Here is a 24,783-nt window from a genome sequence, read left to right on the forward strand (position 1 = left end):
TAGAACTCCCTGAAAGGAGGTTGTAGCCAGGTAGGGGTTGGTCTCTTCTCCCAGGCAGCTATCAGTAAGACAAGAGGGCATGGTCTTATCTGTGCCAGGGGAAGTTTAGGTTAGATATTAGGAAGAAATTCTTTACAGGAAGGGTAATTGGGCATTGGAATGGGCTGCCCAGGGAAGTGGTGGATTCTCCGTTCCTGAAGGTTTTTAAGATGAGACTGGATGTGGCACTTAGTGCCATGGTCTAGTAACCGCAGCGGTTACTAGTAGTGGATCAAGGGTTGGACTTGATGATCTCAGAGGTCCCTTCCAACCCGGCTGATTCTATGATTCTATGATTCTATTTTGTTGCTGTTGCATGCTTATGCCCCCAGCTTTAAACTGGAATCCAGCACTGCATTTTTACTTAATGTTTACTGGTAAACTTTATAAAGCTTGGTCTCTGCTGGCCTGTACCTGTATTGTGTGTAAATTCATTAAATTGCTCTACATACAATTAAAAGTGTAGAGATTGCATTTCTTTTTATTCAGTGTGAGTACAGATGTATGAACTGAGTGCACTTTCAGAACTGCCCCTTCAGAACTTCTTGTAGTCATGCGGAAGATAAGTAACACTTTAGAGGGAAGAGGACCTCCAGCCAAAATAATTCTCAAATGATCTTAAAGTATAATTTATCTTCTTATTTTGCAGCTAGCTATGGACCAAATCCAATTTGCAAAGGTTGTTTGTCTTGTTCAAAGGATAATGGGTGCATCAGGTGCCAACACAAGTTATTCTTCTTCCTACGAAGAGAAGGAATGAGACAATATGGTGAATGCTTGCATTCCTGCCCATCGGGGTACTATGGACTTCGAACGCCAGATATGAACAGATGTTCAAGTGAGTTATTTTTTTGAACCCTTACATTTGCTTTTGTAGAAAGGCCATAATTTATGCTCAGTTTTTAAGATGACATGTTGTGGAACAGAGTGATATTTTCACAGAGTTCTCAAGATCATCATAAGACTTCTTTGCTAAGGAATGTCCCAGCTCATTCCAAGATTAAACATTCTGCAGATTAAACAGTTGATGCATTGACCTAATTTTTATTGTTGTTTTTTTATTGTTATTATTTTAGTTAGAAGGGAAATTTAGGAAAGAATGCAGATATTCCTAGTTTTAAGAAACAAGGATTAAGAATGATTTTAACAGTGCCTCATGTAGGTACTAGTTATTGCATGCACTAATATATGGGTGGGCTTCTTGTCATACTTTTTGTTCCCATACAAATTTCAGGTGACCAGACGCCTCACACCAGACATGCTTTAATATGTAAGTGTTGCTAATGTAATAAAACAGATGTACTATTAAAAACAAACAAACAACCTCTCACTTTTAGTGAAGCATTTTATTTGGAAATTTACAACCTGCTAATGTGCAACAAGATTCCTTCTTTGCATGTTTGTGCCTAGAAGGCCAACTGTTAAAATCAATGAGTGCTCTGGTATCTCAGATTATTTCACCTCTGTCTGGTAGTTGTGCTGATTCGTATTGATTTTTCCATATGCTCATATGTGGAATATTGGCCATATGGATTATTAATCATTGCTATTACCTCTAATTTGTATTTAGGGGGAGAATGTTTTTGTCATAGTCTAACCAGAATCAGGTTACCAAACCTAAGAACCTGAAGTGAGAAACAACTTTTCTTTGTTTCCTGGAATAATCAAGTGTTTGTTAAATGTGCAGCACTCTCCCCCTCAGTGCTGTGCCATGTCACTGGGATGCACCGTGCTGTGAGAAGCGTGTACTGGCTTTCACATCACACATAGTCTTGAGACCCATGTGAGGTCACTCGGTGGCAGTGTGGGCTGGATGAGGAGCACTTATGACCATGCTTGGATCCAACCCAACCCATCCCACCTCTTCCATTTGCTGCGTGGGCTCCATGGATATAGTATTCTTCCCAACTGCTGTGTAATATTGCAGAGTGCTGCCTAATATGTACCAGGTGGTTAGGTTTTGATGAAAAAATTAAATGAAAGCAGTATATGGTTTATGTCTCCATTCTGTAAAGTAATTTAGAACCTTGGCCTTAATTTTCGTAGCTCATTTGTGAATTCAACAACTTCTTTACTTGAAACCTCTCAAAACTGAGCTATAAAAACTTCCCCATGTAAAAATGGTTTTGAATATATTTATAGGTTTGGGAAATAGATTAATTTGTCTATCTTAGCCTGTACTGTGTTTGTGAGATAGGAAAAGTAGTTTGTACTAGCAGTACTCTTTACTTTCTTGAGAAGGAAAAAATAGAAAAGTTAATTGCAGAAGGTGGAGGGTGAATTCAATATAGCATTTTTTTGTTTTGACCACTTTCAGGAAGTGGTCTTTTTCTCTGAATTACAGGATTGATTTTGAAAAGCATAAATGTGAGTTGTGTCCAACTCATATTGGCGTGTGTTGAGCGCTTGGTATTTGTCTCACCCTCATGCCTTTGACAGTCTCCTTCTGTGAGAATAATGATGCAGTTGCATTTACCGACCAGTCCTGATTCCCCTGTAATGATTTTTGTATCGCATATTTTAATTTTAGCATAACTGCCAACTGGCGTATTTATAAATCACATATTCATTTTTTTCTTGGTTTGGTGATCCTGCATGGCACATATATGCATTGTGGACATACAGACATTTTGTGGATTGAAGTTGAGTTAAAATAAACGTCCTTAAAGATAGAATAGGTTTTTTCCTACTTGATGTTAGATACTCTTAGGTATGCTTAGTAAAGGCTGCATTGCTCAGACAGTTCTACTTCAGCTAAAAATAATAAAAACTTTGACTATGCTAAAATCCTTCTGGGAGTTATAGGGCTTGAATTACATTAGTTGAAATGATTTCTACCCTATTAATGTCTTTATAGGCACAAAAGCTGTTTTAACATTTTATTACTGGAACACTTGCCCATTTTTGTTAGAGAAGCTATACAACATATTTTTATGGAAAATGTTGACATGATTTTAAAAGCCAAACATAGTGCCAAATGTAACACAATAAATACCACAGCCAAGTACAACAGGTCTAAAATTATGGAAATTTTGGATTTCAAGACAAATTTTCTTTTCTACATGTAAGAAATATGTGTGTCTTGAATTTGCTAAGTGGTTCTAGACTGTTTTTCTAGTAACAGTGAATCATGAAATTTGAAACTACTTGTCTCTAGAAATCAGTGTAGAGTCTCCTACTGGACATGATTTCCTTGAACACTGCAGTATGAGCATGCAGTGTTTTTGGACATGAGGTGGAAAAGTGTTGAGTTTCTGCTGTAGAGGAATGCCCAAGGGAAGAGCTTCACTTTGTTAATTTTCCAAGAAATTTTTAATAATTAATGACTTTGAACTAAACTACTCAAGAGATAATCTCATGAGAAAAAAATGAAACTGAATTAAAGAGTAAGATGAAATCTGTCACCTCGGTGGTTGAACTGATTAATGGATCAAGTCTATCTTGAACCTTTCAGCGTAGTCTGTGGTTACAGTAACCTTTATAATTTTAGGGGGAGGAACCACTCAAGAGTATAGAAATTACAGCTCCCTTCAGCTTTGGTTGGCTACTTCATTTGCTTAGGTTCACCCTCTTTGTCCTAGGAGGGTCTGACATGGCTAAAATTATAATTTCCTCTTCCATTTGTCTTCATTAAAAACAAGATAAAAAGCAGCTTTTAAACAAATTGAGCATTTATTAAGCACATATAGTTAATTCAATGCATTAAGAAAGGTAATGAATATTTTAACGTTGTTACAAAATAGCAAGACATCATTAATATATCCTTGTTTGACTATACTTATGTAGTATGGCAGAGCATATGACCTTTTGAGACTGTTGTAGTCAGTGCAATTTTAGCAGTCAGGGGATCAATTACCACAAAATTCTGGAGAGGATTTGCACAGGAGGTGGTGTAGCTGATAGATTGATGTGGAGGGCCAATGGACACGTCAGGATGGCAGTGTGAAGTTAGATGTGTAGCACCAGTGCTGTTGTAGCGAGCAGCTGAGGGATGGGAGCAGGAGTTGGAAGAGTGAGTGTCATGGTCATGGGAACAGACTGGGGATAGATGAAGTTACAGAAGAGACAGAGAGATCTGAGGCAAGAAGAGCAGGGTGCTGTGAGCCAGAGCTCAGGGTGAAAGATCAAAGTATTAGGTTCAGCAGTGTAATGCATCATCATCATCTGCTACTTTGACTTCTTAAACACAAGGGAATGCCTCAAGCAAGGGCCCAATTCTGGTACAAGGACTGCCAAACCCCTCAATTTAGGAATGCCATGTTTCCTTCGTAGCTTTAATCTGCAGCTTCTCTATGCAAAATATGATCATTTTCTCTCAGTATTTCAGGCAGTGAGTACAGTTCAGGACAGCGCTCTCATATGCTTGTGGTTGCTGGTTTCCACTCCTGTAGATCCCCTCAAGTGTTCTCGCTTTGCTTTCCCATATGTAACTGGTCTTCACTGGAACCTGGATTTCATGCAAAGCAGAACTTGCTGTGAATCATTGTTGTTATTAAGATTACTAGGAATTGACCAGCTCTCTTTTCCACTATACATACTACAAAATATCTGTTATGAAGGGAGTTATGAACGTAAAGTAAATCCCATTTACTTTGTTTAGAAAGGGACAGTGTGACAGTGGAAATGCTACAGAATATGGATATTTAAAAAATGCAAAATGAGACTCCTAAAATTTTCAAGATTATGCATATCAGTAAAAATACTTTACAAATGAGCAACTACTTTTTATATTTTAAATACATATATTTTGACCTTAAAATTCATCATATTGCACTTAGTATGAGAAACTAATCTGGTAAAGTTCTTCTTAAGGTATGTTAAAATATGAAGTACATGCATCTCAATAGGGAGCATTTTATTCTTTATTTTAAGTTTCAAAGGCATTATATTTCCCTACAATTCAGCTTATTCTGCATCACCTTATAAGCTGGTGATAAATTTAGAATGGAAGGAGGTGTGACACAATACTAGCTCATGGAGTTATGATTCTTCCTTGAGCATATTCTGTAACTGGTCTCAAGCATGGAGGCACTTTTACATACTGTAAGCTAAACTCATGTTTTACTGAAGTGTTAGTCACCTTTTTACTGTCCTGTCAAACTAAATGAAGAGATTGCACACTATCAGTAGGCTTTCCACTGGAGAAGTTATGCATCTTGTCCCATAAATCAACATTTCAGAGCCCTGTTGAAGGGGTAAGTTTTTGATTCACTTTATTTTGTCTCAACACTGAAGATAATTGAGCAAAGCAGATCTGTCTAATTTCAACCCAGCTTAGCTTCACTAGGCAAAGTAGTGACTTCTCTTCCATCCTTTCCCCTGGGAGGTAAAGTCATGGAGCTGTGAATTTACAGCCTCTCCTGTGACAGCCTGTGATTGAAAATAGACTTCTAGAAAGTTAGCTTTTCTAACTCTTGGAGTACTGCGCTTCTTCAGTTCTCACTTGTCAATTTTAAAAATCTGTATTTAGCATGTAAGATTATATTTCTTTAGTGTTTTTAATATTAATTTTACCCATTCAAGTCATTACGATGGGCTCCAGTCTGTCTGATGGAATAAGAAATTTATTAGTTTAAAACTTCTCTTGCATTTAGAAGCAATTAGGACCTCTGTCATGGATTTCAGTGAGATCATAATGGTTCTTTTAGCTTTTACATACAACTCTTGTGAGAAGTATGGTATAACATTTTAAGTGTCATCTATTTAGAAATGTGCTATTCAGACACACCAGCAGATTTCTCTGGACCTTCCTGAGTGCTTTTAAAAGTCCAGTTATGTGAGGATGATACCAGAGGAAGGTGTGGAGTCTTCATATGGGGGTGGCCTCTGTTTTGTACCTTTCAAGTGGAAGGATGGATCTCTGGAAAGATGAGTCTCTGGAAAGAAAATTTGAGAGTTTGCTAGATAGGTTGCAGTATGAGTGTTACGATGTCTCAGAGGTCCTGGGTGTGAGTAGAAGGTAGGAGAGCCAGTGGGATATGTGGAGACATGATGCTGAGCAGGAACAGTAGGGATTTGAGGTCTGGTAGGAAGCAGATCCTTGTTGCCCTGCAGGTATGCCTACCAAAGGTATGCAGTTCCTCTGGGGGATTCTTCTGTAGGTCTGAATTTATCAACTCTTTCTCCACTCCACACCAATCTTGTCTTCCTCTCTCCCTCCTAGCTTCCATTTCCAGGCCTCCTTCCTGTTTCTAAAATCTCTCAGGCTGTTGCTCTTGTCTATCTGCAAACCTCTAGTGGGAACTATTTTCTGTTTATTTTTAAAGAAAAAAAATAGGCATTTTTAAAGCATACTCTTGGTTATGCATTATCTGTTTTTTCCTCTAAAGAGTTTCTTGGGTCTAAAATCTTAGCTATGTTTATCTCAATTTTTTGGTCTCGTTTCCTCTAGGGTTTTTTGGTTGTTGTAAACTTCTAGGCAATCTTTTAAGTGGAATAAAAAGAATACACAAACCACATCACCTAACTGCTGGTATTATACAGAAAATGAAACCACTGGACTCATGAGAAAAGCAATTGGGTCTGTGGCTAGTAAATTGAAGTAATAAAATTGATTTTGATAAGAATCTGCTCCAGATGAAAAAAAACCTGTCTTATTCCAGTTCATTATAATTATATCAATAAGCTAACTATTTAATTTGGAGGGAATTTAAAAGGATTTAGATAGGGATTTTTAAAAGTAGAAAAGATTTTGCTTTTCATCTCCAGAGGTAGGCGTAAGATGCCGAGATCAGAAAGTTTAAAGGGTTGAAAACGGTAGCATTCAGAGTGAAGCAGTTCAGGTCACTAAAAGGTATTTCCTTGGGTTTTATTATTTACTGTAAAGTATAAAATAATTTTTCAAAATGCTGGTTTCTTAATTATTGCATGTTATGTCAAACAGTTCTCCTGCAGATTTCATAGTAGATTATTCATTGTTATCCATTTTATTACTTAAATAATAGAATGCAAAGAATTTTAGTAATCTGCAATATACTTCCATTAAGACCTATATTTAAGGAAGTTTACATAGATAATGATGTTGATTAACAAAAAGAAATACAAAATTCAACACAGTTATATTTATTTCCAAACAAAGGTATCTTAATATCCTAAGTGGAGTATCAGACTAAAAATGTGTAGACTTTCTGTATCTCTTCACATTGGTATAATTTACTTTAAGAAACAAAAGAATCTAAAGATTCTAATTTACTAACCTCAGTCACCATTAAAATAATTCACTAATAGCACTTTTATTAAAAAAAAAAATCCCCAGAGCATTTAAGCCATGTAAGGAAATGAATATAGGCACCAAAAATAATATACTCTATACATTTTCTCTTAACTACTGTTGTGACAGTTTGTGATTGAAAATAGATTAGTTAGCTTTTCTAACTTCTGGATTATTGCTTTTCTTTAGCTTTTTAGGTTATTTAACATTTATAAAAAATGCATACAAGGCTTAAGTGCAGGAGCATCTTCCATAATTTCAAAGTGCGCATATGGAGATGTCAGAAAGGATCAAACTCCTAGTTGCTCTTCAGCAACAGTATGGTGTATTACTGAGTTAAATGATCATTATGATTAGCACCCAGTAATCCCAAGTATTGAGATGAATATCACTCTGGTGAAATAATGTTGTAATTTCAGAATTCTTACAGTATTTCTACTATTCTTTCAGCATTTCCCTATAAATTTCACCCAAATCCTAAATTTCGTGTTTGGAGTACTTTATCTTCATAGGAAAAAATTGAAAATAAACTGCCTGATCTCCACCCAACCTTCACCCAACCTTCACTCCAGCCAACCTTCACCTACAAATGTTTCTAAAATATAGTTATCATGACAAGGACTCTACTGTGACAAAAAAAGAAAATTGGCATAGGAGGTAAAGCAAAAAATATAAATAGGATGGGAATTTTGAAGTATGGTCAAGAAACTGAAAGAAGATTGATTCATTCTTTTAATGTTGAAATATGAGATATTCACATATGTGCTTAGTGTTAAATAGTGATATTTCGTGGAGAGTATCCCCAGCGTAAGGTGAGGAGGCTTTCACCTGCTAAGTGTGTCTGTATCATATCAAAAGGCATCTTGTATTGAAAGTTTTTCCTTTAGTCCCTCTTCCACGCACACAAAAAGGCTTTTAACATGTTGCTCCCCGACACGCTTTGAAAGCAATAGTTAAGACATTACTTAAAGAATATTGTGTCACTTGGATGTGAGGGAGGGTCACAAGATCTTTTCTTTTGTTGTTCTATTCTGCACCTCATCCTTGGACTACATGATCTGTAAAAACCTTGATGTCTTTTCAAAATGCTTCATGTGGTGCGCAAGAGGCAAATGTTTTTTCTGAATATTTAAGCAAACAGGATGTTTGACATAAGTGTTGCATTTGATAAAATATTTGCAATACACCTTGGGTGTAACAAAGCAAGTTAGCAATTAGCTCTTGTGGTACATCTCCAGAGCAGCTCATCTAACTGGTTTTGCCTTGCAGTGCATTAATCTGGGGAAGTGATTTTGCAGGGTCATTGTGTGGGCATTGACTTCCTGTTCTTTGGGGACTGGTTCAACCCTTGTGAAAAAGAAATTATTATTTTCAGCAATTTCCTATGAACTGAAGTGTGGACAAGAAGCCAAACTTGTGTTACTTTTAGAACACAAGTTCTAAAAGCCCCTTTGAGACATGTGGTCCAACAGAGTTGGTAGCATGCAGGTAGCATGTGTGGTCGTGTCTAAATAACGCCAGCAGAGCTTACCTTTGGCAGTGCAAGGCTTCAAAGTGATGCTAACATTCCTTTTAACCAAACAAATGTGTACCAGAGTGTATTTGAAATACACTTTTTTTCTTTTCATTCAGCCTGCCTAATTTATTGGCCAGTGCCACAAGAAATCCTATTTTAAAAGTCTCATATTTACTCAGTTGCTAAAAAAGAATAATTTTACGTACTCACTCACACACACACTGTTTAACTGTTGTGGGATGGCCTGTTTTGGCCTGCTGAAAGTTCAAGAACAAATATTAAAATCTATTTTATAAAGATTGGCTAATTTGAAGTGTTGATGGGGGATATTTACCAATAGCTATTTTAGAAGTTTTTATGGTTTGTGCTTTTTTTTTTCTTTCTAAAAGAATGAAGAATAAATGGATGACATAAATGAGCAAAATTATTAGGATATTGTTGCATGACATGAATAAAAAATGCTTCTTGCTGCGACTTCAGATAGCTGAAGACAGGATACAGTTAATGTAGTTTATGTAAATTAGGTGTGCTAGCTGAAGGATTAGATCTCCTTAAATTGATAGTAAAGTGATCATTACTGTTCCAGATATAATGGGTTATGCTTTTCAATCTTTGGTACATTTTTCCCTGGTATTTTTTTGTAGGTGTGTGTAGTATATGTATGAACATTAATAACTGGTCCATTTTCAAGTTGCCATGTTTTAATATAAAATATAATGTTTCTGAACAGTTTACTTCTGAGTTTAATCTATTGTGGGTCATATTTCTTTTAAATTTTCAGAGAAGTATGTTTCATGAAGGCAGTAATTGTTTGGTTTGGTTTGTTGTTTGTCGTTTGTTTTTGTTTGTTTGTTTGGGGGTTTTTTGGGTTTTTTTTTGCTATTGGTTATAGCTTTATGTCTTTTAGTTATTTAAGAATGGTTGCTTTTTTGTGGATTAATAATAAAGGGGAGTTAAATCTAGAAATATTGAGACTTTTTGCATGGTAGCACATGCATGTTTGTAGACATGAATATCAGATATACTATGTGAAAGCATCTACTCAGCTATTTATAGGGTCAACTCCTGGAAGAAAATGTATCCTGCTTTCTATGATAAATTATAAACTGAAGACAATACATATAATACGTGCATGCTTCCCAAAATTATTTGTTGCATCACGATTACTTAAACACAAAAATAATTTACATTTTTCCTCCAAAAAGATGTAGTTAAATATAAGTAAACTGAGGGTTGTATCTACAGTGTTGATTACAAAAAAGATATAATTCAAAGGATGTAAGGGAAAATGTGGTCGACAGTTACAGTTGCCTTTAGTTTCTTCTGTAGAGCAGATAGATTTCAGGATGACAGTATTCCTCATTATAGCACTCCTGGCTTTGCTGTTTTATTGCTTTATAAGTCCCCTCATTTTTAGTGTTACCCTAACTTTACTGTCTTATTGTTCATTATGATCCTTCTGATTCAGGATGCAGAATAGAAAACTGCGACTCCTGCTTTAGCAGAGACTTTTGTACCAAATGCAAAACTGGCTTTTACTCGCACAGAGGCCGCTGCTTTCGAGGATGCCCTCCTGGATTTGCAGCCTTGGAAGAGCTTATGGAGTGTGTGGGTGAGTCTTCCAGCACAGCAGTGCTGCTGATGTAGCTCTTTTGATGGCTGGCCAGGTTCAAATATGGCACTGTTTTTAAGGTGGTGCTTAGTATTTCATATCAGGAAATACTGACTGATGAATTGTGCTTTGATTTCTTTTCTACTACTATTACTAAATTTTCCATACTTTAAAATGCTGCATTATTGGGAATGCCACTCTGTTGTGCATCAGAAAGTTCTGTCCTTTTAATTGTAGAATCACCTAGTATGAGAATTTGTAACTCAGAATTCATAAGATTTCAGGAATTCTGTCAGGACAGAGTCTTTCAAGAGTATTGCTTGCATTTCATTATGGAGAGGGCCTGGAAATGTGAACTTTTGAGCTTTTCAAATACATGTGAAAGCCAACTAGGAATTATTTACTAGATAGAGAAAAAATAAGTAAATCTCTTTATTTCAGGAATGTTTTTGAATATTTAGGACTGATGCGACATCTATACATAGAATTTGATAGTTTGATTTTTTTTGCTTAGGTTGATGCTAGCAAAAAGATCCTTCCAGGTTCTGTAAAAGATTTTAATTTTGTTTCTAATTCTTGCCTGTTAGCAGTAAAAGTTTCAAGTATTGCTTCCTAACAGTATACGATGTAATTAAAAAACAAAAAGAAAAAAGAAAAAGCCCAAACAAACCAGAAGAATTACTTTTTTCTTTTGCTTTGTCAGAAGGCTGTGAAGTGGGTCAGTGGAGCGAGTGGGGAACTTGCAGCAGAAATAACAAAACATGTGGATTTAAGTGGGGCTTGGAAACGAGAACAAGACAAATTGTGAAGAAGCCAGCGAAAGACACAATACCGTGCCCAACCATTGCGGAGTCCAGACGGTGTAAAATGGCCATGAGGCATTGTCCAGGAGGTAAGCGTAGTCCACAAACATCTTTGTGAGCTTTCCTTAAATTAAATCCTATTTCTAACTTGAAAAAAGAGCTATTTCATCCCAGCTAAACAGGAAATTGTCTCTGTTCTGCCAGCCAAGGCTGAAAGGCAGCAATACTACTTCAGTCCTAGTCTGTATAGCAAGACTTCAGGAAAACGCTCAGTGTGGGAGTGACCAGTCCCTCAGGAGACTGTGAAACTGTGCTTCTCCTGGTGTGATACCAAGACTTTTTCAAAGAGGTGCCTCATGGAAGAACCATAACAGGTGGCAATTTGAGCTTCAGCATGAAAACCATACTGATAGTGGAATAACTGTTCTGCACATGGCAGGAAAGATGAGGATTGTAAACCTCTCTGCAAGTGGCACACCCACTGCTGGTGTGATGAGTAAATTAAAAGAAGTTAGTTGCACATGGCATTCTTAGCTGCAACTATTAGCTGGAATATGTTATTTATTTTGAATATTGTAGGTCGGGGCCAAACTATGGTAGATGTGATACAAGCAGAACTGTGATAGATACCAAGATTTTCAGCATGAGACCAGTTTATGGCAATTATCACAAGTAAATAAAAGACATACTCAAATTTCTTTATCATGGTGTTCTAAGACTTAAGTGGTGATGCTGATTTGAAAAAGGAAATTGAGTTTCAAATTTGTGTTCAGTATTTTAGACCCCAAAGTGAAGACACGTCATTGGTAGGGGGTTTTTGTTATCTTTTTATTTGAAGTGTTTTCAGCTGTGCATCCCGAACACTTAGACAGGTTTCAAAATTTGTAGGAGAGGTGGGTGATCAACAGGTGATAAGGATGCCATTCCTTTTGGAATCATAGGCTTAAAGAAAGATGCAGGCTTGAATGGACTCCAAGAGGTCTCTAGTCCAATCTCCTGCTGCTAGCTGGGTCAACTGTGAGATCAGACAAATAAAAAAGGAATAAAGGGTTGAAGATCTTGAGAAAAGCCATGACCTGATGAATAAAATAAACCAGAAACGGTCTTAGAAAAGGTACATAAATAAGTTTGCTTTGTGTTTTGGGATTGTTTAAGATGTCTGTCTTGGCTTGAACATTCTGTCCACCAGTACGTGTGTATATTATACATAAAGTTTTAGCTTACAGATTAAATCTGTGCAAGCTTCATTTTTGTCTCTAGGACCCTGACTCAATGTGGAAGAGAATATGAAGCTGATTCTCTATTATGCAGGTTAACAGTCTATTATGCACTCTGCCTCCCAGTCCTGGCAAGCAGAAATGTGGGTTTAGTCTTGATAATTTAGTTAGCACACAAATTATTCAAATTGTTTTAAATAATTTGAGAAGTGTGCTTAAGTGAACCCTAGTATTTGTGGATACTGTAGCATGCTCATATAACTGTGTAAATTTGGAGCTGTTGAATGTTCATACCTTTTTGTGGCAAATTCTCTTAGACTATTTCAAATTCTCTTGTCCAGCAATTCAGGTCACTGCTTGAAGATTTACATCTCAAATTTATCTTTTAAAAGGCGCAGTGGCTTTCCTAAGAGTTAGGATATTTATTGCCTATCTGTATTAAGATCTTTGATCAAATCTCTGCATTTTTTTTTCACTGTGTATCAGGAAAGTTGTTGCTGCAAATACAAATTCAGTGTGAAAGGCTCTTTCGTGGGCTCTAGTAAATCCTAAAGAGTACAGTCCTCTCCTCCCATGGTGTGGAATCCCCTGCATGTGTTTTCAGAGATAAAAGTAAATATGTACAAAACTGCAGGTTTAAACTCTCCACACTGAATGCTGATGCTTAACCACTTCTGTGCCATCATAGAAAACACTGCCCAGGTGTAAACTCCTTTCTCTCTCCTAAGAAACTCCTGGGAGTGAGTGTATTAGTGGTGTTTTAAGTGCCTAGGGTATGTCTTCCCCAGACCTCATTATCTCTGCAGGTGAGGAAGCGACAGAGATTGCCCTCTGTAAAATTCCTTTGTAGTATGTTTTAATTACTGTATATACAAGGCTGGTCTGAGATCCCATTCCTTTATCACATTTTAGTTAGCAGGTTGCCCCATTAGATACTCAAAATGTTTTGTTGCTTATTTGATCACTGTGACATGGTGGGAGGCAGAGACACTGGTTACATAGAAGCTCAAATGAAGCAGGTCCTGACTGCTAAGGAAGAGATTCTGTGTCTTTAAAAAAGATATGGTATTTTCCTAATGTTAGGAATTTTGTAATTGAACTTTTAAACTGAGGAAATAGGAGAAAAAAATGTAAGGATAGCACTGCTGGGAGATTGAAGAACCATGATCCCTGTAAATGTCAGTTGAGAGGCTCTTGATAAATCCTTTCATCCTAATGTTCTCAGTACAGAAACTCACACAAATGCGGAGAATAAGTATTGGATTATAGAGCTAAGATGGTTGTAGATTGTGATGGATTAAACTGAGCACAGGAAGTAAGGATATTTTTGGTAGAATAGGGTCAAATAAAGTGCTTTTGTTACATGCTTTGTACTTTTGTACATTTTACAGTTACTATTTTTGGTCCACACTAAAGGAAAACTTCCAAAACAGATTTTTACATGTTTGCAGTAGGAGGTGAATTAAATTCTGTGTTCCTACTAAGTACTTCAGTTGTTACCCATCTGGCCGTATGGCTGTGGTACAACTCTAGTCGATGATGAATTCTTTATCCCTTTCCTGTAATTCCCAGTATATCCAGAGATACCTGCTGGAATGCAAGTGAAAGATGATTTCACTTCTTTCCTACTGAAACCAGCAGCAAAACAGCGTGACTGATTTCACATTTGTTAGTGATATTTTCTTATTGTCAGTAGTAATTGATTTAACTGTTATTACGATATGGAAATGTCACATTTGTGTGTCTGTTAATGTTATGTACGTTACCTTGTGGTTTGAGTGTAACGTGACTCATACTATGAGAGGTTAGATTTAGAGAAAGGAGATTTGGATCATTCAGACCACCTCCTACCCATACCGGTCCTTCCTGGCAAGGAGTTTTCTTCTCTTTAGCTCAAAAAGAGAGAAAACCAGAATTTTTTAAAAAGAGTGATTGTGTTAAGCGATGTGGAAGTCAGCAGGCAGAAATGTTCAATAGACTGATTAATATTGCTGTCTTGATTTTTTCCGATATATTTACTATAAATATTTTATTTTTATCTCCTATTTTTATGTTCCTCATGTTCAGCTCAGTAATTGCTCCTCTTTTGTTTGTACATTTGGAGAACCTGTAGTTTGCTCTCATTTTTCTAATTAAGTATTACACAAACAAGCAAAGCAGCTCTCTATTTCTTTTAGTCTTCCATCAGACTGCACTTCTTCAAGCTGTCTGCTACATGAATGTTACTCTATGCCAAACTCTATTACTTTTGCAAACACACAGTGCTGGCTCATGTCCAGCCTCTCATCCACCAGCACCGCCAAATCCTTCTAGCTCACCAAAGCCCTCTGTTCCCCAGGCTCAACAAACCCAGTTCCTTCAGTCTCTCCTCACAGAGCAAGCACTCCAGCTCCCACCCATGTTGGTGATGCTATGCCAAACTCTATCATTTACTTTCTTGAACTGTGGGACTAAAAGCTGCATATGGTATTCTAGATCTAGTTTGATGGAGGTTAAATAAAGGGAGATGATCACTTTCCTTAATCTGCTGTCAGGCTGTGTTGTCAGGTCGGCAGATTGAAGGAAGTGATCACCGCTGACAGGGCACAAAACTGACTCACATTTAGCTCAAGTTTCATCAGGACCCCTCAGGTTCCTTCCCAGCAGAGCTGCTCCCCAGCCAGTCAGTATCCAGCCCATATTTTTTCAGGGAGTACTTCCTTCCCAGGAGCAGGACTTGGGTCTTTGTTGCATTTCCTGAGGTTCCATTCAGCTAAATGAATCTTTTTTTCATAAGAGTGAAATGAAAAAATAAAAAAGGTCAAAATAAATGTAGCACCAGAACTCAATGAATAATCTTTGTCGTCAGGCATTTGATCACATTCTTTTGAGCTTTTTGATACATCTGGACTGTAGTACCCAGTGCTGAAAAGTTTGTAAGCCAGGACTCTTTTCAGACCTTCATTGATACATTGTACTTGTAGTCTGTCTCAACCCACCATACCTAGGAGCACTGTCTGCCTTTTGAGAGTCAAGGCTAGGGCTTTCCCTAGGTGGGGCTTTCCTTAGGTGGGTCGCAGTAAACATAACCCCTTTTTTGTCTGTCTCCTCTTGGTCATGTTATGTTGCGATAAGAACAGATAGCCTAAGTGGCAGAGGTTGGTCCAGGAACAGCAAGAATTGTTGCCTCCTCCTTGAGGACAGTCAGGTAGATTGGACCAGTAGACTGTGTAGGCACCACCCTTGGAAGTTTCCAAGACTTGACTCAACAAACCCTGGACAAACTGTTCTGAATGGTCTTGATCCTATCGAGAACAGGTGTTTGGACTGAGGACCTGAATGATTCTGTGTCTGAATGGCAGAATGTGCTGTGGGTTTAGGCTGAAAGAAGTGTTCATGCCGTTTTGGCTTTGCAAAATTTCTGATATCTTCTGCTCCTAATTAGAGAGACGCTGGAATGACTGGTTGTAGGGAATAAGAACAAAAGTCTTTACTGTGGTTGTTATAGCACTGAGATCTCTTTATTTGGCCTGTTTTATTTTTGTTGAAATTATATGCAGAGTATGTGTAATGTTTTGAATATAAAGCTAACTGTTTTTTCATGCATTTCTGAAATTAGCCCTAATCAGGATGAAAGCTTAGTTTGAAGTGCTGATTTCTTAATTTATGTGTTATTATTTGACCTATTCACTTAATTGTCTTTGGCTGAATGCTGCACACTTCTAAATTCAAAATCATACATGGGATCTAAAAGATCTATAGCACAATGTGCCTCTATTTTGAGTTAATGCACTATGGCAGCCTAAGAAAACACTGAAAGACCAGCAGAAGAACTGTAGAGATGCAGCTATAGAACTGTATTTTAGAGTTGCTATGACTTCTTAAGCCTTAAAGAAAAGTCCAGTCTAATTTGTTGACATTTTTAATAAACTGAGGATTTCATTCTGTTGTTAGTTAAGTCATGACATAAATGTATGTCTCAAGTTAGAGATAAATGAAAATGATCCTACTTAGAAAAGATTATAAGTTGATGCATGATCTGAAGAGGGATGGTAGCAAACACAAAGCATTGTGGCTTTGGGGAAGATGCCAAGATTTACATACAGAACTTACTGCTTTAGTTAGTATTTCATGAATCTTGAAGACATTGGAATATTATTTACCACTGTATTACTAAAATTTAGGGTGTACAAGACTTACCAGTATTTTATATAAGACTGTAGTACATAGACTTTACAACAATATACTGTCATTGCCTACTGGAGCTCTCTGTTAAGTTTGCAGTAGCTTTTTTTGTGCTCACCAGACAGGTAGAAACTGCATTAAGTGTAGCTCCACTGAGTACTGGCTTTGCCAGAATACTGTGATCACCAAGCTGGCTTGCCTCCTTGGTGCACTTTGTGCATGCCAACTACACTCTGACCAAGAAGGCTTGGCCTTAGCTTGCCTGAAAATATAACCCATAATTTTCAGTTACAAAGCATGAATCAAAGCTTTTGAAGGAAAGAAGGAAAACCCACTTCAGCATCAGTTTACAAGAAGTAATTCCACCGAAAACACTAGGTGCACAGTGCAGGTTGGAAAAGCAATAGTAGTGAAAAAATATTTTTGTGAGTATTTTAGTTGATGGCCATTCTGCACATTTCGTGAAGGAGCTAATAAGTGGGAGCAAGAAAGGACAAGATAATAGTCCAATGTAGTTTGGAGGCTTTCCAGGAAACAAGAACTGTTTTATAGTGTGGCTTAACCCTCAGAGCCTGGCATGCTTATTAGTACATTTGTTCAGGAAACAGGCTTTTGTCAGCTGCAGATTCTGCTTGTCTGGATTGTCAACATCTGCTTCGTACAGAGAATGTTGTGCTGTGAGTACAGAGAATATTGTGCTGTGAGTATTAAAATGTGAGTCTTTTTCTATTCTTTAGCTGATCACATTCAGAAGGGACTGCAGCATTTGAAAACTAATTGTAAAGGAAATTTAGAGCCTGAAGAAAATGAAACACATAATACTACTCATTTCAGTGAAAGAGCCTGCAAATAGACTACATATTTTAATTAAGGCACATAAGCAAGAGCTACACTTATATCATCAATAGTCAGTAAGTTTGTACCAGCTTCTAAAAAGACTGCAAATGTTCCCGACTCTGTTTGGTAATAATAAAAACAGTGAAAATCTAATCATAAGTAGTTTCAGGTTGAAAAGGACCACAGAAGGTCATCTAGTTCAACCTCCTGCTCAAAAATCCTGAGAAAATCAGGATTAGCTTTTACTCTGACAATTTTCAGACATTAAATATTTTCCCTTTCCTTTCATAGTTCTATTCCTCTTCATATGCTTATTTCTGAGACAATGATTTTCAAATTATAGGAAAAAATGATGTTGTTTTCATTTGTTTCAAAGTGGAAAATATAGAAATGCACAGGAAATTTGTAGTTATGTTTTCATGACATTTGCATTCATTGACAGTTAGATGTGCATACATGCATGTACCTGTATTGGAGCACTTCTATACCTGATGCCTCTTAGATTTGCAAATAGAAGTGTACCTCTCACCTGTTAGCATACTACAAAATAACTCAAATCAAGAAACTCTGATTTTTCTTTTCTGCATTAAAATATATTTTCTATAATCTTTTTCTTAGAAACAAAGAACCTAGACTAATATTTCCTTTGCATAATTCTTTTCTTTTTTTGAGCTAAGAGAGCAAATAACTCTCTTACATGTGCATTTGATTAATATTCATTAAAATGGGATCAAGTGTAAACTTAGTGTGATTTTGAAAAACAGCTGTTATTTTTCTATTATGTTTTTGGGAGCAATCCATTCCGTAGTTATTTTCCAAAGGGAAAATGCAATCCAATTAGACTCATATTTGAAAAATAGTTAGAAGTAGTTTTTGTAAGCCATGTAAGCTTGAACATTGGTTCGAGGAGCAGTTATGTTTAATTCTGAAACCAACTGCTATCAATCAAGGACCAACATGCAGATATTGGACATGCAGATGTGTCTCCTCTTTGATGTTACTAGATTACATTACCTTACATTGCTTGATGATCGAGGTGGCTCTTAAAGCTCTGTCAGCAAGACATGGCTGTTGACTCATCCTCCTCCTTTTTCTATGTGTTTGAAATTAGGTCAGTTAAAATAAGTGGCTAAGCAGTCAAATGCTCTGAAAAAATATCAATGCTAACTGAAAATAACCCTTCTGAGATTTTGGTAATTTAGGTAACCCAGCGTTTGGGTTTGTATTTTCCTTGAAAATGGTACGGTTGATTTTGCGTGGGAATTGAGGCAGCTTTTTATTGAGTCCCAGTGCTCCTACAAAACTTTTTTGCTGTTTTTGTCTGGATAAATATAACTATGTGTTACAACTAAAATTATTAATATTTGTGGGTTTGTGTGAATACGGTGAAATAATACATTACTTATATTTAAACCTGTAACTTAACTTGGATAAATATAAATAGCCTAAATTTCCTTGGAGTGCTCTTGTAATAAAGTGTGGTTTTGGTTTGCTTTTTTAACTAATGGCTCACATTTTTAAAGCTTTTATGACACTTCATTCCCTTTGACTGAAGCAGAATTTAAAAATGCATAAACTAGAAATAAAATCTGTCTAAAGTGACCTTTAGAGGGTACCTTTCATGGCATTAGCAAAACACTTTTGTGGAAAAGCATCGTTGTCATCTGATTACTGTTTCAGTTTTCCTTCTTTAGTACTGCTGCCCAAAGCATATCTTGTAATGGACTGTGTATACGTGAGTGCATGGTTTTACCTCTATGTACCCTATCAGGACAATTCAGCCTCTGGAAATTTATGTATTGTTTTATCGTATTGACAGGATACATTTTAAACTTATTTTCAAAGGTTTATGAGGGAATTACTGGCAGTGCAGAAGAGCCAACTCAAGTGCATGTTTTCCTTCCTTCTGAATATAAATTGTTCTTCAATCCTCCTTTTTAATTAAAGTTATAGGAACCGTTTTCTTGGGAAGTCTTTTCCACAGCTTTTCAAATCATTAAAAGGTTGTATGCACAATTTATTTATTGCCATTATTATATCTTAGGCCAGATAAGTACTTTCAACATGTGTGTTTCCTTAAGTACACCATATTTCAGAAGTAGCATGAGTATTGTGTGATGCAGTGTCTCCTATGGGAGTTATCTGTTTTTAATGAATAACTGAGTGTACCAGAGTGTAAATCCTCGTAAATGATCAGACTATGAGTTAGAACAGTCCCATGGCAGTTATACAATTCAGGGCTGTTTAAAAATACTGAAGGAGAGCCAGCTGCTAATCCACATGGAAATACAAATACTGAAAAGAGCTGTAGCTGATCCAAGTGCACAGATTGAATTTGTCCATAAAAGGTACTTGACAAATTTTATTGTACGTGCCCTTATGAAGTAAGTCCTGTTGGTTCTTTGTCTTTTGCTCCTTCTGAAACTACAATCCACTTGTAGGAGGAAAAGCCATATACATGCTCACTTCTGATTCTTGACAAAACAGCTATTTTTGTACACTATAGTGTCAAGACTTTCAGTCACAGCAGAGAAAACAGCAAACACTCACCTGCCTAATATTATATTTCTTCCCTTAGGATCAGTCAGTAAGGCACAGTTCTGTGCATATCCTCTCCCAAACCACAAGCCTGAGTATGGCAAGTCCGGAGAGCCATCTCCTTCAGATGTGACATGACTAGAGAGCAATCAGCCTCCCTAATTTTTTTAAGGATTCAGTAGGGCCTTCCTTGCGCAGAAGTCTCTTCTTAAGTAATAAACCTATTAGGCTCTGCAGAAATTATTTGTTTTTGCAACATTGATACAAGGGCCACAGCTGACTGTTCCAGGATCTTCCCTGGCACAGGGATGAGACTAGCAGGTCTGTATTTCCGAAGATTCTCCTTTCTACACTTTTTCAGTATGGATACAATATTTCCGTTTTCCCAGTCACCTGGTACTTCATCTGACTGTCATGGTTGCTTAAGATCATGGAGAGGGACTTGGCAACTACATCAACCAGTTCCCTCAGGGCTCTGAGGTGCATCTCATCAGGTCCCATAGGCTTATGTATATTCAGGTTCCTCAGGTGGTCACAAACCTGATCTTCTCTTGTGGTGGGATGGACTTTGCTCGCCCAAATTGAGTCCATTCACTCAAGCTGTGTGAGAAGAGAGGTTACCAGTGAAGACTGAGGCAAAAAAGTTGTTGAATACTTAGTCTTCTCCTCATCTGTTGTTACCAATTTTGTCAGTTTTGCTCATCAGGGAAATACACTTTCTTTGACCTTCATTTTCTGACTGACATACCTGTAGAATCTGTTCTTGTTACTTTTTGCATCCTTTGCCAAGTTCAGCTCCAGCTGCACCTTGGCCTTCGTGACCCCATCTCTGCATAACCAAGCAGAGTCCCTATATTCTTCCCAGGATACTTGGCCCTGCTGCCATTGCCTGTGTGTTCCCTTCTTGCCCTTTAGTTTGACCAGCGGGTCTTGAGTCAGCCATGCCGGTCCTTACCTTCCTTTCTTGATTTCTTACACCTGCTCCTCTGCTCTATGGAAGGCATCCCTGAAGTTCTACCAGCTCTGTTGTACTCTCTTGTCCCTGAGGGCAGTTTCCCAGGGTGTCCTATTGACTAGTTTCTTGACCAGCTGGAATTTTGCTTTCCTGAAACTCAGGGTCCCAACTTTACTCTTTGCCGGACTGATATCCCTCAGGACTATGAACTCCATCAGTGCATGATCACTGCAGCCCAGGCTGACTCCAGTCCTGGTGTCACTGATTAGCTCACTTGCTTTGGTGTAAGTAACCACGGTCACACTCCTTGTACAGTACCAATGTAAATTAAGTTATCTCAGTATACTTCACCCTTCCACTTGCAGTAGGCTAACAGTGTAGATGCAGCTGATTAGAGCTGCTTGGCTGTTGAGGTAAGAACTCATTACACTGCTGTGACTTGTTTGTGATGGCCTGTCTGTACCCTTAATAATAGCTTTCTTATTCTAGAGAATAATTTCGAATGCTCTGTGGCAATCTAAGGTCGCCTAAGACAGGAGCCTCATGGATTCAGGCTGAATTCAGCAGAAGTTGTTTACTCCTATCCTACAACCAGAGGGGGCAAATGAAGAGGGTAAAGAATACAGGAAAGAGGAGGAGAGAGGAAAGAATCTGAGAAAGAGTTATGGCTTCTTCCTGTTCTTTGGCTCTTTAGACAGGAAAAAATCACATAGGGACATGTGGATTCTAATTAATAGCTTTGTTAGCCAACAGTAGAAGGTAAAGTCTATCCACATGTGCTGGTTCACTGACATTCCAATACATTTTAAAACCAGACGCACAAGGTGCAATTCTACAGTGATGTGTAGTTCAGAGCTCCCAAGCTGGTGCTGCATAAGGTAGCTCAAGAAACAGGAAGTTTAAAAATGAGCATAGTGCTGTGCAGGAGTTAATGACCTCTGCTGAGAGACAGCATTTATTGGATCTGGCATGGTGCTGTGCAGATATAATGTTTTCAGATCATGAGGTACTATGTTTAGAATGAAGAACTATGATTTGCTATATGGATGCATAGCTCAAGAGTGCTAACTTGAGGGACTCATTCCTTTGTAGGATTTATTCCTGTCTAATTATTACAGAAGGGCTCACAGTAACTCTGTAATTGGACATTGCTCAATTCATAAATGCAGCAGCTTCCAGTACTCTGCTGAAAGCCAGATTTAATTTAATTACCTTGAACCAGACGGCTACAGGAGTGAAGGGGGAGTGCCAAGAGAGAATATGTGAAGGAACAATCTCCCCAGCTGCTCTCACTTGATTGTGTGGTCGCCAGTGTCAGAGCTAGGCTAGAGTCAACTGCACTGATTTTTTAGGTTGTGCTGTGAAAGTCCTTCATAGAGAGCTTCTAGATACGTCTGCATCTTTCTCTCCCATGAGCAGTGCAGAAGAAGGGGAATAGTAGAAAAGAGCTGCTGCTTTTAAAAATTCATTTATTGTTGCTCGGTTTGGCCTTTTTTTTATTTTCTATCTTTTTAGAGCTTTCTGAGATAACTCGAGATCATTTTATTTCTGATTGGAAAGTTTGGACATCACTGATTCCTGTAGTACAATTTGCTTTGCACCTCAGAGGTGAATGCGAAGAACTTCCTTTTGAACATTTTGAATTCCAGGTTCATTCTGAAGAACTACTAAACTTATTGCAGATAATGTTTGGTAAAGGAGTGGGAATGTGAGCAAAGGAAAAGAGTAATAGAAAGCAGGAACTGCTCATAATGAACAGGACATCCCCATTATGCATTGGTTTTACATGGTATTGTACCCATTAAAATGGATAGATATAAATAATTTTATGGGCACAGTCTTAAGAGTGAATTAGCCTAAAATGATTAGTAACATGTAAACAGCAATGCAATATCATGGGGGTATCTCAGTACTGTACCTCTGTCAGTATAACATTTGACACCAAATGATCAAGCATGGAAGCAGTATTAATCATGATGGACAAAATACTGCACCATATGTTTGGTTTCTGAAGGGGCTCTTTTATGCCTTTATGCAGAAAGTCCTCTCTCTTAAACACATTTATTTTATGTATATAAACTAACATAGTCCAGATTTTTAAACTAGCACTTCAGATTTTGAAGGGGCCCCAAAAGTATAATCTAAAGTGTTCTCCAATGAATTACTATTTTACATCATCTTTGCCATTTAATGTGAGAGTTTATCAGTTTGTGTGTCTTTATACAATGTGAATCAAGTAGAAGGCTATTGGAGTTCAAATGAGGGCTAAGTTTATACAGCCTTACACAGCACCTTCAAGTTTGACACTTTAACCTTATGTTGTACACATCTATTTACTGTATAGAAATATTACACAGTAGCAAATGTTTAGATCATCTTTTAAGACTGGTCTTGTAGAACTTGATTAGCTTGGCTGTTTATATATTTGTCCATTTTAAGCCTTTTAACTCAAATTATAATTTATTGGTTTCCTATGAGCATTCCTTGGCATTCTTAGCTGATCATATACATAAGTGTGATGATTTCTGCAAAGCTGGTACCAGGTGAGAGGTGTCTCGTTGCAAAGAGCAGCAGCAGAAGGACACCAAAGCAGGTACTTTACAGCATGTCAGAGTTATTAAAAACTTCAAGAAGTTCAAACAAGGGGCATGACTTGCAGCTCAAAGATAGGTGCTTGTAATGCCATGTAAGGAGCACAGGTGTTTCCAATGGAAATAATATCCCATGTTAGCACCACAGCATGTTAGAGTGAACTCCTGACAAAAATGATGACCAGCTGTTAAATTATTCTTCTTCTCCATCAGATACAAATGCAGACATCTTGAATGAGCTGCTGACTGTACTTATACAAAGAGACCTTAGCTGTTGACTAGAGGCAAGTGCCAAGTAGTTTTGATCTGATCTAGCATAGCTACCCTGAAGCTAGGTTGCAGCTATCTTTAATACAAAGCTGCTACATTTATCTGCTACTTGACATGACAAATGCCTAAAGGGTTTCTAAAAAAAAGATAGTTATAAACTACCAAAAAGATGATTAAATTCTGGCTTTTTATTTTTGCTCTGATGGACCAGATGATTTTGTTACCTCCTCATTTACCATCTGTTCCTTATAACATCTAAACTAAAAGAAACAACTTCTGTGAGGCCTTGCAAAACAAAAACACTATTTGGTCAAATATAGAGGATAGTTTTAAGCATTGCAAAAGGTTGTGCAGGAGAGATGCACTAAAAATCATTTTGCAACTCTGCCATATAGCACTAGGAGTGATATATGAGTAGGGCTATTTGAGTGTATTTACAACAGGAAACAAGAGATTGTATTTGATAACTGATGGGTGAAGAAATTTCTGGGCCATAAAAACTCCACAGCTAAAAAAATACCTGAGCAAGACCTGTGTCAGGCTTCAAATCACTGCTCTGATTAGGCAACTGGAATAGCTGGTGGAAGGTTTCTGGCTAAGAGAATATACTGTGGCAGAATAAAGAGAGATGAGTCTTGAAGCAAAAGGATTTTGGTTTCAAGATCATTACAGACTGTGTCAGTGTGATAATACAAAATACTGACATTCTGATGTAATGATCAGAATCAGTTTTTCATAGTTATTGTGGGTGATTCTATATATCTCCTGTGCAGGATATATGAATAAATGCTATCAGCTGTAGTTTGCAGCACTCGGCACATGATTATTCTCCCACCAGACTTTCTTAATTGTCTCTGCAACCCAATGCCAGCTTGAGCGTAGGCTGCAATAATACCTCTTTTGAGAGCAGGGGAAGCCAGTGGATCATGAGCCCTACACATATAAATGGAAAAATCCTGGGAGATAAGGTTCGTTTTTTTCCTTGCGGCTGTGGCAAGAAAAAAAGAGAAGAGGATTTGTCATTTCTCCAG

At 37.5% G+C, this 24,783-nt stretch overlaps 1 protein-coding gene across 2 annotated transcripts in view; it reads left to right on the plus strand.

The window, feature by feature from the left end:
* The window catches only part of RSPO2 (R-spondin 2), a 53,268-nt gene that overhangs the window by 3,821 nt on the left and 24,664 nt on the right, over positions 1–24,783 (plus strand). Inside the window, exons 2-4 of one of the 2 annotated variants that reach the window (XM_029959363.1) lie at positions 689–877; positions 10,234–10,377; positions 11,081–11,269. In XM_029959363.1, coding sequence (XP_029815223.1) covers positions 796–877; positions 10,234–10,377; positions 11,081–11,269 — 415 coding nt within the window. In that variant the 5' untranslated portion in view covers positions 689–795. Of the gene's footprint in view, positions 1–688; positions 878–10,233; positions 10,378–11,080; positions 11,270–24,783 lie in introns of those variants that run through there. The other variant, XM_018075934.1, reaches the window with a different exon arrangement.

This window comes from Manacus vitellinus, unplaced genomic scaffold (assembly GCF_001715985.3).
Source record: "Manacus vitellinus isolate BGI_N305 unplaced genomic scaffold, ASM171598v3 scaffold_1_pilon, whole genome shotgun sequence".
NCBI lineage: Eukaryota > Metazoa > Chordata > Aves > Passeriformes > Pipridae > Manacus > Manacus vitellinus.